Here is a 16849-nt window from a genome sequence, read left to right as displayed (position 1 = left end):
CATCATCATCATCATCAACCCATTTATATGTCCCACTGCTGGGCACGGATCTCCTTTCAGACGATGGTTTAGGCCATAGTCCGCCACTCTGGTCCAATGCGGGATGGGGACTTCCCACGTTTTCCGAGTGTTGTTAACCTTCTTCGACGTGCAGGTTTCATCAGGATGTTTTCCTTCACCGAAAAGCTCATGATAAATTTCAAATTAAAATTTCGCACATAAATCCCGAGAAACTCAAGAGATGCGAGCCCAGATTCGAACCTACGACCTTCTGCTGGAGAGGCAGTAGGTCAACCCATTAGGCTACCACGGCTTCTTGAGATTTTTGAGACTTATTTATCATACCAAATCTACGAGCGCGTTACAAACAGAATTTACGTAAATTTATTTCTTAATACTGTTCGTTTTCACGTTGTAATGCAAAATATTATATCCCCCTACTAGTGTTGTACTACTCAATCTGATTTTAATTTTTTCAAAGAAGCTATTCTTGGTTCACTTTGTACATATCTTTACGTAAACATGACACGAAGGACCGACAACTTAGGTCATTTTTTAATATTAAATGAAGTTTGTAACACACCTCAACATTAGATAGCACATGTGGTGGTGGAGTAAATGATCAGGTAGTTTTGAGACCACTGCCTGACTTTCCAACCTTATTTATATTACACAACATATTTGCAAATGTAAATTCTACAGTAAACGTCAAAAAGTATTCAGTCACACTAACCAAAAATATCTGCACACATATGGTCAATTTCGTGAATACGTTAAGATCAAAATCAGTCACCCTTAATGAATTTAAGGAATCTGCAACAATTGAAATGCACCTAGAATCATCGATATAACAATGATTTTACAAAAATATCAAAGGCTGTACAGACAGCAAAAACACTTGGTCATACAAACGAGAATTCTAAATGTTAGGATACATGTGGACGTATGAGCCAGCACTATTCTAGAGTTAGTAGTATTAGTGAAGCAGTTAACGTCTTGTGACAGGTTGCCAGTCGTCACCGTCGGGATCGCGAGCTGCAACAAAAAAAAAAATTTATAGTCTGTCTTTTTTAAAGATTGAGTCAAATCACATTTGCAAGTTTGCCAATTTTCATAAAATTTTAAATAGTCACGTACTTATTATCGAGTTTTCTTATTAGAGAGTTTATCGATAGCTTGTGAAAAGTAAAATTCTACTAAAAACGTCTGAATTGTGAATGACGTTCTAATGATTACAAATTACGTTAATCGCTTCTTTATTCTTATTTTTACGTACGTTGTTGACGTACTATCGAAATCAATTTTTAATATAGATTTTAATAAAAACCGTAGGATATGATTATAGATGTCATTACGAGCAAGAATCAATTTAAAAAGTCTTTATTTTTTCGAACTCCCCATGTATTCCAAGTATACTGCTGGAACACCAAGACGGTCAAAGAATAAGACAAAAATGTTAATGAATTATCCATTGTAACTAATGAAATAATTTCAGTATAGGCTGGTTCTTAAGTTGTGGTTACTTCAAGTTAATTTATATTTATTATTATTATTATCTCGCGGTGCCACCAAATTGCACATCATGGTTCGCACTCGCCATTAATTATAGAATTGAAGCGTTCGTCCGGTATTTAAAAACAGGTCTACCACGAAATACGAAGCAACGATCATCACTTTAGCTTCGTATCGGACCGGAGGCTACCACGAAAGGCGTAGAGATCGTGATTTGACATAAGTTCTTACTCCGAAACGTCAAACGACAGCTTTCGTATCGAATTTTGACATTACTTTCATCGTTAAACTGACATATGTAGTACATATGAGCTTCGTTGCGGACTCAGTCACGTAGTATCGTATTTCGCGATAGACTTCCTGTAAGGCTAGCACAATAGGGTGTGACTTGCGCGAGAGCGATATAGATTTCATAACCATAGAATACAATATAGCACGAGAATACTACACAGATAAAATAATAAATGTGACAACCCCATGCTTTGAGCGACGTTTAGGAATTGACGCACCGAACAGACGGAGTTGGGCTGCTTGTCTTAATAAACAAAATAAAGCCTTTCCTCGTCCATGAATGATAACTTTTTGGGGGATCGTCTACCATACAATTCCGACATCTGAAAATCTGTGAGGTGTGATTAGATGTTAAGTAAATTTACGTTTTTCTTCGCGACGCGGCGGCGGTGGTCGACGTTCGCGATCGCGATCGTCGCGGCGCGGACCGTCGCGGTCATCGCGACGTGGACCATCTCGATCGTCGCGGCGAGGACCGTCACTGTAACAATAAATGTTAACTGTTAATATCATTAAACAAAATTACAAGTATACATTACAACACTTGTCTCTTAATATCTGTCTCCTGGTGAAGACTCGGAGATTATTAATTCCACTTGCTCAAAAATCAAGCCTTATTTATGAAAGATATTTAGTAGTTTGACAAAATGTCGAATTGAAGGCTCTTTACCCGAATTATAGGGTAAGTAGCAGGTTTGTGGGCGCTCAAGTACACTTCCGTCGGAAGAGCGCATTATAGAAGTGTTGGCCAACGTTCTGATGATGTGATATTGGTTTCTACCAGTAAACACGTACTCAGGCGAATAAATTTATTTTTTTGTTTTTTATTTTGTTGTTAAGGCCTATAACTGTCTATTAAGTATCCTTTTATGAAACGAAATATCCTGTATATGGCGCTTACAATGAAAGTAACTGCGAGTTATCTCACAGTTGCTTCGATGGCGGGAAGATATGGGCAATCTGAAGATTATTCATTACTTTTGTCACAAATGAAATAAATAGTTAGGAGATACAGAAATCAATACATCATACCGATCTTCCCTCCTAGATACATCACGATCATCCCTCCTAAAGCGGTCTCTGTCGTCACGTCTGTCGCTGTCGCGCCCGCGGTAGGGTTCGCGCGGAGCGTCGCGGAAGCGGTCTCCGCGCGGTCCGTCGCGGTCTCCGCGCGGACCGTCGCGGTCGCCGCGGTCGTCGCGACGCGGACCGTCGCGGTCACGATCATCGCGCGGTGGGCCATCTTTAGAACGCCATGCTCCAGAACGTTCCTGTCAAAGTGTATTATATTATCTATATAACAATTGTGTGGACCTATAGCGCCACTTCTTACATGGCGGAGGAAACTGAAAGAGAGAAGGGAGTAGTCGCCTTTGCACAGTATTGCTGACTAAGAAAAGATATTAATATTGTAGTATAAATTGCAATTTCAGTCAATTCGACTTACAGAAGGCGCGGGTGGTGGGTCTGCAGGGCCTCTACGCCAGCTGCCGCTTTCCGGGCCACTGGATCGACCGCCGTAACGTGCTCTGCAAATAACAACATCGTATTATATATGCCTGGTGCCCTAAAAAGTGCCGAGAGCAGTGTTAGTGTGCAGGTCACAGTGAATACTCGGTGATCAGGGTCTGTGGCGGGTGCGACGACGGGGGCGTGTGACGTGTTTCAGGTGTTACCAATCATGGACGAGGATTTGGTATTTTTACTAGATAGTCCGATCCTGACTATCTAGTAAAGTCTGGGAGAGAAGGTGTGCACGAAATAAATAAAAACAGAGAAATAAATGATGATTTTTTTTTTCCAATTTGTATGAAGAATTGAAATTGTACCCTACAAAATTCATTGAGTACACCTGAATGCTCGTGTCAACGTTTGACTACATCTTGAATAAAATAACACCTAAAATCACCAGAGAAGATACAAACTTTCGCAAGTTTGCGTCATGCGAGCGACAAAACTGAACTGATTTGATACCCCCGCCAACCGATCTCATTCGCGATTACCATCGCTTGTTGACTAGGCTCGTAGTGCAGCCATAACGCGCGGATAGGAACGTTTGAAAACTACGCGCGCTATCTCGCTCGGGCCAGTTGTGCTCACTGCACTAAAGACTTAAACGGCGATTTCATATGTTTGAGACTTCGCGCGGTAACTTATCACAAACTCGAATTTCTTTTTTCCGAAATAACATTTGTTCGAAATCGAATTATAACGAAATCGTTGTTCTTTCAGAATATCGACTGTGAACTAGCAACCGGTACTATCTCAATTTTGACTTTACATGATGAAGAAAAAAATTGTACGCGTCATTTATATAGCATCTCGCTTATTAAATACAAATACGTAGTGTATGTGTAATAAATAAAAACTATGTATTTTATTTAATAAATCATATGCTATATAAATGACGCAATACATTTTTTTCTTCATTCTGCCAGGTCACAGTCGATATGTTGGATGTTTATCGCAAAGACACGATTAGGTTTAAATAAGTTAGGTTTAAAAGAAAAAACATTTACCTCTCAAAATTACTTTCGAGATTATGAAAACTGGAGCAAACGTTACTTCTGAAAAATGTCGTTTCGGACTTCTGATAGGTAACCACTTCGCGCCCGTCGTCGCAACCGCACTAGGCTGGCAACATGGACGCACACAAACGTGGGAAGACCTAACTAATACTTCCGGAGAAGTCACGATCTAAAGCTATGACGCTGAATTTACGTGCGAGGTGACTATCTTTGCTTAAGTTCAAAAGTAGAATATAACTCATACAGATTTATTCCAATCACTATCAATCATCAGAGCAGAGCAAAAATTCGTTTTCAAAATTGGTCCTAGCGAGAATCGGATCCAAAATCTTCTCATCTGGCACTGGGCACTGTCGTCAAACAATATATAGCTGTGATTATTGACATTTATTTATTTCTAAAAATTTTTTGCAAACCGGTTAGAGATCTCAGTAGACAAAGTTTACCTGTCACGGTCTGGATCGCGTGGGGGATCGCGAGCAGCTGATCGCCAACCTCCTTCGTCTCTCGGACGGTCTTCGCGTAGACGTTCTTCACGGGGACGCTCGTCACGTTCACGTCTGTAAAAACAATAAATATACTAGTATTGTACACTGGCACTCAAAAATTCCAAACTTGGCAAGTAAAAATGTGGTGGTTATGTTGTCAAAAGTGATATTAGATAAAATTGTTTTGTAAGAAATGCTGCCATGATTTTACAAATTTAATACCGCAATGCAGGGAAACTATAACCATATCGATACCCAAAAACGGTGATTTTTTATTTGTATTTGAATACTATGTGCGATACTTCTTTTTCAATGTGTTTCACGACATGGAGATTATCATCATCCATTTTTCTCACAATGTTATCTGGTTATAAAAGTAAGGCAACAAAAATACGCAACTATATTTAGGTGTAGAGGCGGGCGTTTAAACAGTTTGCTTTTTAACATAAGTTGTGTGCTTATAATTTTAAGTTATAAGCATTGCTCTGTTCAATAAGCAATAATTTCATTTTTTATAAAGTGCCAAGTGTCAAGTCCCGTCATGTATGTTTCCTAAACAAATTAATTTGTCAATGTGAATAATAATAATGTTATAAATAAAATAAATTTCGTGTTTACAAATAACTTAATTAGTGGCGTACTCTCGCTTTTCTCTTTTTTTTTATTGTATGACCTGGATACAAACTCCTTCAGTCAACATCTAACGAAATACAAAAAACTAAAACATTTAATTTAAGTTGTAACGTCATTGCAGTACTGCCTAATTTTGCTTACAACAATTTCAGGGCACAAAAATACCACATTTAGCTTCTACTGGAAACTTAACAAAATGCGCCATATTTAGTTTCGACTGAAAAATACTTGAACATTACAATTATTGGAGTAGCCTATCTCGTAAATATGAATTAATTCTTATATATATTATTATGTCGAATTTTGTACAAATTCACTTAAAGAAATAATAAAGAGTTGGGCAGATACATACATACAAATATTACGTAAACTCAAATATCCGTAATTCCGAAAACCGATTTATAATAAAACCGTTACGCTTTCGTGTAATTTCAATGCTTTTCACAAAGACAAAATTAGTTTTATTTTGTAATCTTCCTAAAAAAATACATTTGACATTATGAAAATTCGAGTTAACGTTATTTCGGGCAAATGTATTTTCTTATTTCTAATAGGTAATCCCAAGCCGTAAACACAATGGGTCTCTTTCAACCTTTTGCGAATGCAATGTGTAGAAAAAGGACAGTTAGCTATTTGATTATTTTGTGTGCTTTTGTAATTTATATTTACGATTCATTTATATATAAATTAAATACTATAAAACTGTACAAAATAATATTTTTTAATGAGAACTATGATAACACAATATATTTGTTTAGTGTAAATATGATACAAAACCCTGTTTTTACACTATACTGCAGTAATTTTTACAACTTATTATTATATGGTACTGTATGATGATTGACAACCGCGCTGACAGTCGAACAAATGAAGACTGTTGCGCGATTGACGCTCTGTATGTGATTTTAACGCGCTATAGATGCGGACACTTTTAAGTGCGAACCCGACGTCCATTTATTGGTAGGTCAATGAGTCGAAAACATTTTAACAGTAACAAAAACAAAACAATGGCTAGTACTTAGAACAAATTAGAATTATTAATTATTTATATAAACTACACTACTTATAATATATATAAATAAATAAATATATATATTTACTAACCTGTCATCCCTGGACGAACGATCTTCTCTCGGTGGTGGTCCCCTCTCGTCCCTTAGTGGTGGACCCCGCTCCTCCCTCGACGATGGGCCTCGCTCCTCTCTTGATGGCGGGCCTCTCTCCTCCCTTGCCGAACCCCTTTCCTCCCTGGACGGCAGGCTTCTCTCCTCTCTAGGCGGGCCACGTTCTTCTCTGGGGGGACCTCTCTCATCTCTAGGTGGGCCTCGCCGATCAGGGGAGCGCGGCGCGCGTTCGTCCCGGTGACGAGCTAAAGACGAATACATAAATTTTAAAAGAACTCAATACTATTAGTAATTTTTCTCATTATCATCACATTACTTGACAAAGAAGGATGGCGACATCCAGTGTATTTTGTGACCCAGTGTTTTTGACAACGTGCATTGAACAGACTTATCAACACTTATGATTCATTATCAAAGCATCAAAAAAGCTAATTGAGTACAGCCTGTAGACGCTGGGGATTATAAACTTGATATAAGTTATGTTTATAACATTGTTGACAGATGATTATTCGTAGTAACAAAAAAAAAACAAATTTTCAGTTTGTTCCTAAAAATAATAAAGAACTTGCTGAACGTTCCTAAATCTGCCAAACTCTGCCACATTTAATGCAACGTTAACATGTTCAGTCGCAATGAAAATGAATAAAAATTAAATCTGCCCAAATGGCAGAAATCTGCTACAAATGGTCACACTGTTCTCAATCTAAAAGTGACATTGACATATGCTAACTTTCGTGTCTCTCATTTAAATATTGTCTAAACATTTTTGACAGTGCGTTGTTTTTTTTGCTTTATGTTATTATTGTTTAACTGATAATATTTGATTAGGTATTTAATAGCCTTATTGTTTTATGTGTGTACTATAAAATAACCAATACTTTAGGTAGGTAAACATTCAATCATGCTTAAAATGAAACGTACATACAAGAACGTTACCTAATCTGTGGTCGAACTGAATCAATTGCGTTGTGTTCTTACATCTGTTCTAAAATACATTGTTTAGCAATTTCTTTATTCTCGACTTCTAAAAATATACAAAGATATATTAATAACTAGACATAAACTAAAACGTAAAATTATACTAGCAAAGTCCATGAATGGCACTTCGTAGATTTTGGGTCAGCTTTCACCATTCTTCTTTTGTCAATGGAACAAATTACCAGATTCAGAGATAAAATTATTCTCTATCATTTGAGGACCTGAACTGATGGCGCAAGATGAAGTATTCCCGAGTTTGATTTCCGGTGCAACCAATCTTAGAGACGCCAGTGGCATATTGTTTTTGGTTTGGGTGCTCTAGGTGGAGTGATTTGTTCAGTCATATTTACATAACAAGTATCATAATTTAAGTGACGACATGTAACATTGGATACTAAACTCGTGGTATGGATAATAAAAATTGCTTTGAAAACACAATACCGTACTGAAGTTAAGACTAACTAAGAATAACTGGTACAATTAGTAATTACTAATGAAACTTAGTGAACTTGGTACTGATGAACGGGCTGTTGTTCGCAACTTAGTGAAACAATGATTATAATTATTTGTCATAGGTAAAGCTTTTGTTTTTATGACTGTCAATAAACTAATAGCTCACTTGGTCTCCATGGTTTCGATTCAGGATCCTTAGCTGGCGGCTCCCTAGTTTCTCGGGCCTCCCTAGGTTCCCTTCCCTCCTTAGGTTCCCTTGGTTCTTTCCCTTCATGTGGTTCCCCTCCTTTGGCACGCCAGGCGCTTTCTTCACCTTTAGGGTTATCGCGCCGCCAGGTGCTGCTACTGCCTCCGCTCGTGGCGGTCTTTTGTTCTTCCAAACGACGTAAGACTTCTTGCTCTTTGGCTCGTGATTTAGCTTCTACACGAGCTAACATTTCCAGGTGTTCTCTGTGAAAGTAATGTTATGGTTATAATCAAATAGGGTATAAGTTGATCTAAAATGAAATGTTTTCCATTAACACTGTTGTTACTAACTTTTCCTTGCGTTCCTTGAGCGCAGCGATCTCTTCGGCTTTTTGCCTTTCTCGATCCTCACGTGCTTTGCGTTCTTCTTCCTCTTTCTGGCGCTTCGCGTCTTCCGCTGCGCGTTCTTCTGCGCGACGTTTCTCGGCCAGCCACTGCAGATGCTTTACACAAAACCAAATTAGATATTTATGTTACATGCAAATAAAAGGTAAAACTATCTATCTATATATCTATCTTTTCGATTGTTATGCAAAACTGCTCTTGTTTTACTGATACAAGTAACGAATTTGCGATATGAATGTTAACGCACAAGACAATTACTTCTAATTACCTGGTCTCATGACTCGTGATCAACGAAGTTTACTCCAAGGTACAACCCAGAACACCCGAACCCGAACCCGACGGTTTAATGAGATGCAACAGGACGAGAGAAGTTTTATGCAAGACTGATTGAAAAGCAGCAAGACTCTTGGAATGGCAGTGCTTCAATTCGTCAATTCCAACGTCTAATTTGAAGGCGCCCTAAGTATCCCATAGTTATGTTTCTTGTCTATTTTTTATCCCTCTTTTAGTTCAGTTGTTAACATCTTATCAAACGCTGCCTTATTTGCGAATTATTTACATTAGACTATAGTGAAATTCTACGAGTAAAAGTGAAAATAATTACCTCCTGTCGTCTCCTTTCAACGCGTTGCTTACGCCGCTCTGCCAATCTCTTCTCTCGCTCGGCAGCAAGTTTCTCATTAAAGGCTTGCAGTCGTTGCTGGTAGGCGGCACTGCGCTCAGTACAAAGACGAGCGATGAACTCGTCGCGATGCGCATGCATCCGTGCTAGACGGGCTGAGGTGGCTACGTCACGGGAACGCGCCTCTGTTGAAACGACGTAAGTGTTTATTACAATCTTTGATTAAAATCTACTACTCATTCACTAGGCAGCTTCCCCTTAGAAACGTAATAAGAAACTCTAGGGATTGCTCTCTGTAAATATTTGTACACATTTATCATTAACAATATATTTATATCAAATATCATAGATCCAGACAACCTGCAAGAGCTAAACGGGTTACTGCCATGAATTATTGTAATCCAAGTAAGCAAAAGCTGTATTAACCACATAGGCGATTAACACACTGCACCGCGCCACGCGACGGTGCGCGGGACGCGGAATCACGCGCGCGGTTGCGGAGACGCAGATATGCGTCAACACGCGGTTTAATCTGCGCGGGGGAAGCGGTCCAGCGGCCCCGCGCCACTTGAAGTATTCACTTCGTAGTTTGTACATGTACCCGAGATCCTTCTTTCACAAGAATGGTTAATAATACAGAACTCATTCAGGATGCTGCAGTTATACTGTGTATTTGGTTTTTGTTATATTATATATATCCCTTTTTACGAACCAGATCGATAAATAGATCAGTTCAACTTCATTACAAAGATATAAGAAAATATGAAGATAAATTTTCAACTACACACATGTCAACAACTACAAATTGTTTGATTATTTGTTAGGGAAAATCCTAACGACAATTACTGGAATAAACGCAAGCAATTTTTGGACGCATTCACTGTACTCTTTATAAGTCATGTTCCAAATTGCTGGTCGATTTTCAATACCAAATATAGATTTATCGATGTCGAGATCCATTGTAGAAAACTGAACACGTCCTTAAGCTTAAAAATCTGCGCGGTAGTGCGGAGCGCAGTGTGCCATACCCTGCGGTTCGGCCGCGGTAAAACCGCGCGCGCCGGAGAAGCGTTGTCAGTGTGTTGGACGGCGCGTGTTTTCCATACAAACTGAGGTATTTCAGTACAACGTTAAAAAACGCAGCTCCGCGCTCCGTCGCGGGGCGTGGTGCAGTGTGTTAATCGCCATATATAAATAATGCATCTTCAGTATAAAGTTTATGTTTGATTATAGTTTTAAACCTCGTATAAAAATTTTTCTTTGCAAATTTTTTATATCAACAGCAATCTTATTATAGAAGCGATAAATTGCCCCTTAAATTAAAATTTTTATTACTCAACAACTTCACATGAACATGAATTAATCTTATTAGTTTTTTGTATATCTGAATTAACACCAGACATATTAATTGGTCCATATACATTTTTAATACAATCATCATTAGTATGTATACTTCACATTCGTATGTATATCTTTGATACCAACCATACAGGTTTTGATGTCACTGACAAGTATCACTGTTTTCGACTAATTTGTAAATGTCTATAACTATTATATTTATCAACATTATTGCAATATTTATTTAATTGAATCTCGTTTTTTTTTATATATAATAGACACACGCTTGGCCACAATCTCACGTGATGTCAAGCGACGATGTGTCCAACGATGGGACGCATTTGCCTAAAAATGCTTATTCACTTTAGCCTTGAATAGCCCCAAATCGTACTTTACCATTATATTAATTTAGTTATGTGAAAATACTCCACTAGTTTGGTGATAACACTCAATAATAATATAAACGCATCAAACCCGTTAAGCCCCGGTCTGGCAAACAGGTGCTGGTTCAAATCCAGCCAGATACAAGGAATTTTTTTTGCGTTTGTTTGATCTTTGTACCAATAACAACATTGAAATTTTTGGCACTGAAAAATACGTGTAACGTATAAAACTAATAAGGAAACTCACCAATGAGTTGCGCTATACGCTCCTTCTCCTGCGCTTCCCAAAACGCCTTATCCTGAACCTGTTTCTCCTCTAAACTCTTTTGCAACAATGGTATTTCCTCCAGGCGCTTAGCTCTTTCGAAATAGTCGACCTTCTTCTCTTGTGATTTGAGTCTCGCTTGAAGCTCGCGACGTTCCTTCATCAGTTCTTCGGCCTCGCGTTGCGCGATTGCTTCGGCGTCCATTTTCTTTAGATCCTGTTAAAAAAAACACAGACTTTGAATATCCCACCTTTTTATCGCCTTCCTGGGCACTTGTTTTTAAATTATGAATCGTTCTTTAATACCTTTGCGTCGCCATTCTGATTTTGTTTCGTTCCATCGCTCGATCGCAGCAGCGAACAGTACTGCTCTAATTTTTAATTGCGTCTAATTTTTATTCTTTTGCCAGTTTTAATACCAATCTGTAATACTGTATAACTCGGCCCTTTCGGGGTTCTGTCTCACGTTCAGTATTTAAGTAGGGAGTGTTTTGCAGCGTTGTACCTGTTTTTATATATACCTTTTTTTGTTACAGCCTCTTTTTTCCCCTTTCTATTTAATTACGAATAAATTCTCTGCGGATCGAAGTATCCTATTTTATTGCCGTGAACCTGGTCACGGCTCATTAGGGTTTACAACCTTTTCAATTCTTACCGCTTATTAAATTATTAGTAGCAGTAGAGCTCTTTCTGAAAGAGTTCGTACGAGGAAGTACTGCCACCTTACCTATTACTGCAGCCAAGCAGTAATACGAGCGTTCTGGTTTGGAAGGGTAAAGGTGCTGTTAAAGTTACAGGCACATGGGACTTGTCAACTTATATCTCAGGATGAGGGCCACACACACATCTTACAAGTTTCAATTTTTACCGACTTACTTTACTAAATTCAACAGTTTAATTTAATTTCTTGCTTGAAATTAGGCAAAGTTCGTTTTACTTAACTCGCCATTTTTGTTTAGTTGAAGTCAAATTTGTTATCTAAATCTCAACTGAAGTGGCACTATTGTCTTCCGCGGCGTAAATGCGTGGCCAGTTAATGTTTTGCTTCAGTTACTTTTGTTAGGTTACCTATCAGTAGTCCGAAATGACATTTCCCAGAAAAACGTTTGCTCGAATTTTCATAACCTCGAAACTAATTTTGAGAGAAAAATGTTTTTTCTTTTAAACCTAACTTAACCTAACCTAACCGGACCTAATCGTGTCTTTCTGATAAACGTATCTTGAAAGAACAACGGTTTCGTTATAATTCGGTTTTCGGTTTAATGATAATTCGAACAAACGTTATTTCGGAAAAAAAAATCGAGTTTGTGATAGGTTACCGTTTTGTTAATTTTGTTCTGGCATTTAGTACATTGGACTCACCTCTTCATCAAGCTTCTGCAGGACCTTCTTTCCATGTTGCGTCTGTGAGATCAGCGCCATTCTCTCTCTTAGATGTCGCTCTCTCATGGCTTGCATCTCTGAGGCGTGGCGTCGCTTCTCGCGTTCCTCGCGCTCTTGTTCTTGTCGACGCGCTTCAGCCGCTGCCGCCACGCGAAGTTGCTCCTCTTGACGCCTGTAAAGTATCAACTACATTACCCAAGAAAACAATAATAATTAAGGTTCTATGCTACTATCCTATAATTGATCGTTTCGATCGATGTCATAAAAATGCAGGATTGCTTCTATTTTACATTTGATCGGTTGGATCCCCAGATGAGGCCAGCAACTTATTAAACATGTTACACCTGTTAGTTGAGGCACCTGTAAAGGAACCGGCTGCGGTGAGGTTTTTCAAAATCTCTCACTTTCGGCATTCGTCGCCGCTAGTGACATCACTAGCGGCGACGAATGCCGAAAGTCAATACAAAGATCTATAACAAAAAAAACAGGAGAATTTCGACAACTCGGTAACTTGACCTGTGGCTCAGTTGGTAAGAACAATAGCTACGGTGCAGCATGGTCGTGAGTTGAGTCGTGAGTTGAAGTCCCACCGAGTCGAAAGAAATTTTTTCTGTGTTCGGTCTTTGTATTAATAATCGTAACAAAACTAATGGAGTTATTTCACAATAAATCTGAATGATATGTTATCCTGTTGAAGTGCATGAATAAGTGTACAAAATACTTTCAATATGTTTGTATGTCTGACGTTTGGCTGGACACAGTGAAATATCTCAGTCAACTTCTATGCAACCTGTATTTTCACAAATGAATTATGAATTTAAGTCTTTGAAAACAGTATTACTAAATTTAAAAAATAAAATGTCTCCATGAAGCTATATTTACTTTCCCTTCGTGACCCATAGCCGCCACTGACCTCAATTCCTCCTCCTCTCGGACGGTATTTAGCCGCTCAATGTACTCCTTCCTCTCCTCGATGATCTTGTGCCTCTGTAGGACGCGATGGTGCTCGGCGTGCTTGTTCTCGTGGTAGTGCTGTACCATGACGGCCCGAGCACGTTCCCTCTCCGCCCGTCGCCGCTGAGGGTACAGCGTCTGGACGGCGCGCGTCAGCACCTCGGCGGCGCGCACCAGCTGCCCGCGAACCTGGATAATAAAAACATCCTAAGTCCTAAAGTCTTATTCTCGGCTGTGGCTTTGAAATGAGATCTTTTTGTGTACGCCACAGCCCCATACATTACATGTCAAGCTACATAGTTAAAATTGTTGCTTAATTGTTTGTCACGGGTGCGGTTCGTAAGATATAACTGTACAATAAATGACATATTCTTGGTCGATATAACGCTCAACGGATAAAGTTGATTTATTAATTATTTATGTTCATATATTTACATCGAAATAATTTAGTATTTCGATGAGAAATGATATTTTTGGTTTAAAAATACACTTCCAGACACATAATTCGAGCCACCACGCATTTTCAGTATTAAGTGCCCTAAGCTTAAATAATGTTCGATTGATCAAAAACTATTATGCAATTTTGAAACTAGTATAATAAACGTCTTTTCCATAAGTCCTCGTGTGCGGAATTTGGATTTGTAAAACAGTGGAAAACTTTTTCTTCGATAATAACACTATTTTTGTATTCTAGCCCTTTACGACAAACATGTTTGGCTCAAATTATGTGTCCGGGAGTATATAACACATGCAATAATAAATAAATAATCGTCATGTTTCTCTTAGAGGTGTATTTGCTAATTTATTCACTTAGGCGCTACAATTATTTGTAAAACGAAAAAATGTGTTATATTATTTAATACCATTATACTGGTAATACTTATACCATTAGTTCATTATTTTACCTAATCATTATATCTAATGTTTGTTATACTGAAGGTTAATTATACACATTGAAATTATGCATTTCAATTTGTTGTTATACCTCTTATGTTATACCTCTTATTGATTATATTCAATGGGTGATAATATCCTTATAAATTATATGTATATATGTGGGTTGGAGAGTTCACACGTTTTCCGGCTATGAACCGTCACGTTTTCCTTCATTAGCCCGTTCGCGGATTGATATTGCACGCTCAAAACAATATCGCCACTAGCCATTTCCCGAAAATTGGCGTTTTGGTTTAGTGACAGTACTAGTTTTAATGTGCAAAAACGTTATTATGATTTTGGGTGTCTATTGTCGCGATGTCGTCGCAATGTAGCTCATGTGGTGCTCTTAATACAATAACATATAATGTAGATCCTGGGGAAACGACAGTACCTGCTCAGCCGGAGTGGCCTGCAGGATGGCTCCTCCACACGCCTCATCAGCAGTCGAGCACCACTCGCCCCCACCAGCTTCTACACCGAAGTGCACACACCTGAACAAAACAACAATGTTAAATGAACATTAAACGCAACCTTTCAACAACTTTCTCGCCCGAGATACCAGGTCAACAGAAATTGAAAGAGATTTAAAGATTCATATTAATTATATAAAATCGGTACATTCAAGGTCAAAATGGATCTTGAATGTACTAGGCGAGCAGAAAGTAAAGAGAGATTGCGATACGTACTTGTTAGCATGATCGACCCGTATCTGCATATCGTTATGTCGCACGCAATCGACAAGCAGGCGTTCCAAATGGAACAAGTCATCAGTGCCTGCTAGCTCCAGCAGTCGAGAAAATTGGATGCAGGCGTAGCATTGAGCCGTTTGTCGAATGAGACGGACTAGTGCTACGTCCGTTAGGGCGACAGTGTATTGGGCTAGGAGAGAATCTGTAAGGAAATTATGACAATAAGAATTTGTAAGACAATAAGATTACCAAGCTGCTGCAGTTCGGACAAGATTGTTGGTGGGCTTAGAGAGTTTCACATCTTCTAAGACTGAGAGTACTAACAAATTCTATTATAATAACATGCTATAGCCTGTTTTTTTTGAAGACGGAGTAAATTGGCATTTGTAGGGTTACCAGTTTTCATAAAAGTTTAAATAGTTATGTAGTTGTTGTCAATAATTTTATCGATGGATTGTGAAAGATAAAATTTTGCCAAAAATGACTAAATTGTGAATGTTAGGATGTTCTAATAATTACTAATTGCATTATTGATTTCTTTATTTTTATTTGGACAGATGGCCTAGTAGTAGTATCGAGATCAATTTTCATTCATATACATTTTAACACGAATATCTGGATTTGATTATCTATATTGACTTATTAAAATACGTCTCCTCTTTGTACTATTCATAGTTCTAAAGACAGTGTATGTATGTATGAGCTTACAAAAATTAACGATTCAAATGAAACAAGTTCGGCTATTTAGTCCATAAGCGTGACCAATATTCAGTCGATAGTATATTTATCGACTGCAATCACTAGCTGCTCGCAAGCTGGCAACACATTGTACGCAATGAACTGTCATTTTGCTCCATCTTCAAAAAAGACAAACTATAGCTGCTAATACAGCGTGAATTTTATATCGTATAGAGAAATCCGAAACCACAGGAGATACAGGGAAACTCTTTTTTGTAAAATTACTTTTAGTAGAAGTAGAGCTCCTTGTGAAGGAGTTCGTCCTGAGTAGCACTACCACCTTACCTATTTCTGCCGCCAAGCAGTAATGTCAGCGTTACTGTGTTCCGGTTTGGAAGGGTAAAGGTGGTGGTGAAATTACAGGCACATGGGACTCGTCAACTTATGCTAACTTAGGATGACGGGCGCAACGGTAGTGCCCCTCAAATCTTTGCAATTTAAAGCTCTGAGTTGAGTGAGAGAACTGTTATGGACAGGCGTGTTTACCATCCGGTGCACAACTTGTTCGTCCCGGCACTTGGTGTTATATAAATATACTCCACTAGTTAGTAATAATTGTTAATATAAAACGCGAACACAGAGAATAATTCCTTCGATCTAGCTGGACTGTCCTGGTATAGCGAGATCACTGGTTCACAGCTGAGGATCGAAGGAATTTTTCTTTGTGCTCGATCTTTGTATTAATAACTATATATTTTGTCATAACACATTTTTTAGTCAAGCGTGTCTTGTTCATATAAATGAATATATAATTTGCTGATCAATTCAGCTCCTAAAAGAAACATTTAATTTTATGGGAAGAGAGAGGAGGTTTTTAATTCGACTGTATTTTTTTTTGTATGCATGTTACGCGATATCTCCGGCTTTTGTAAAACGGTTTTGAAGGTTTTTTTTAATTAGATAGAAGAGGGTACCTCCTTGGTCCAGTTTGAATAAATATTAC

At 38.3% G+C, this 16849-nt stretch overlaps 1 protein-coding gene across 2 annotated transcripts in view; it reads right to left on the bottom strand.

The window, feature by feature from the left end:
• Positions 1–216: 216 nt before the first annotated feature.
• The window catches only part of LOC113225427 (eukaryotic translation initiation factor 3 subunit A), a 31224-nt gene continuing 14591 nt past the window's right edge, over positions 217–16849 (bottom strand). The window contains exons 9-23 of one of the 2 annotated variants that reach the window (XM_026457736.1): positions 15166–15370; positions 14871–14970; positions 13503–13732; positions 12569–12761; positions 11189–11423; positions 9203–9405; positions 8545–8696; positions 8174–8457; positions 6557–6821; positions 4778–4891; positions 3251–3332; positions 3024–3074; positions 2836–2990; positions 2169–2284; positions 217–1035 (exon numbers count right to left, since the gene is read on the bottom strand). In XM_026457736.1, the coding sequence (XP_026313521.1) occupies positions 989–1035; positions 2169–2284; positions 2836–2990; positions 3024–3074; positions 3251–3332; positions 4778–4891; positions 6557–6821; positions 8174–8457; positions 8545–8696; positions 9203–9405; positions 11189–11423; positions 12569–12761; positions 13503–13732; positions 14871–14970; positions 15166–15370 (2432 nt within the window). In that variant the 3' untranslated portion in view covers positions 217–988. Of the gene's footprint in view, positions 1036–2168; positions 2285–2835; positions 3075–3250; positions 3333–4777; positions 4892–6556; positions 6822–8173; positions 8458–8544; positions 8697–9202; positions 9406–11188; positions 11424–12568; positions 12762–13502; positions 13733–14870; positions 14971–15165; positions 15371–16849 lie in introns of both variants that reach the window. The other variant, XM_026457735.1, reaches the window with a different exon arrangement.

The sequence above is a fragment of the Hyposmocoma kahamanoa genome, unplaced genomic scaffold (assembly GCF_003589595.1).
Source record: "Hyposmocoma kahamanoa isolate Upper Pololo Valley unplaced genomic scaffold, ASM358959v1 160, whole genome shotgun sequence".
NCBI lineage: Eukaryota > Metazoa > Arthropoda > Insecta > Lepidoptera > Cosmopterigidae > Hyposmocoma > Hyposmocoma kahamanoa.
The sequence above is the reverse complement of the archived record's forward strand: the minus strand, read 5'-3'. Positions and strand labels throughout refer to the sequence as shown.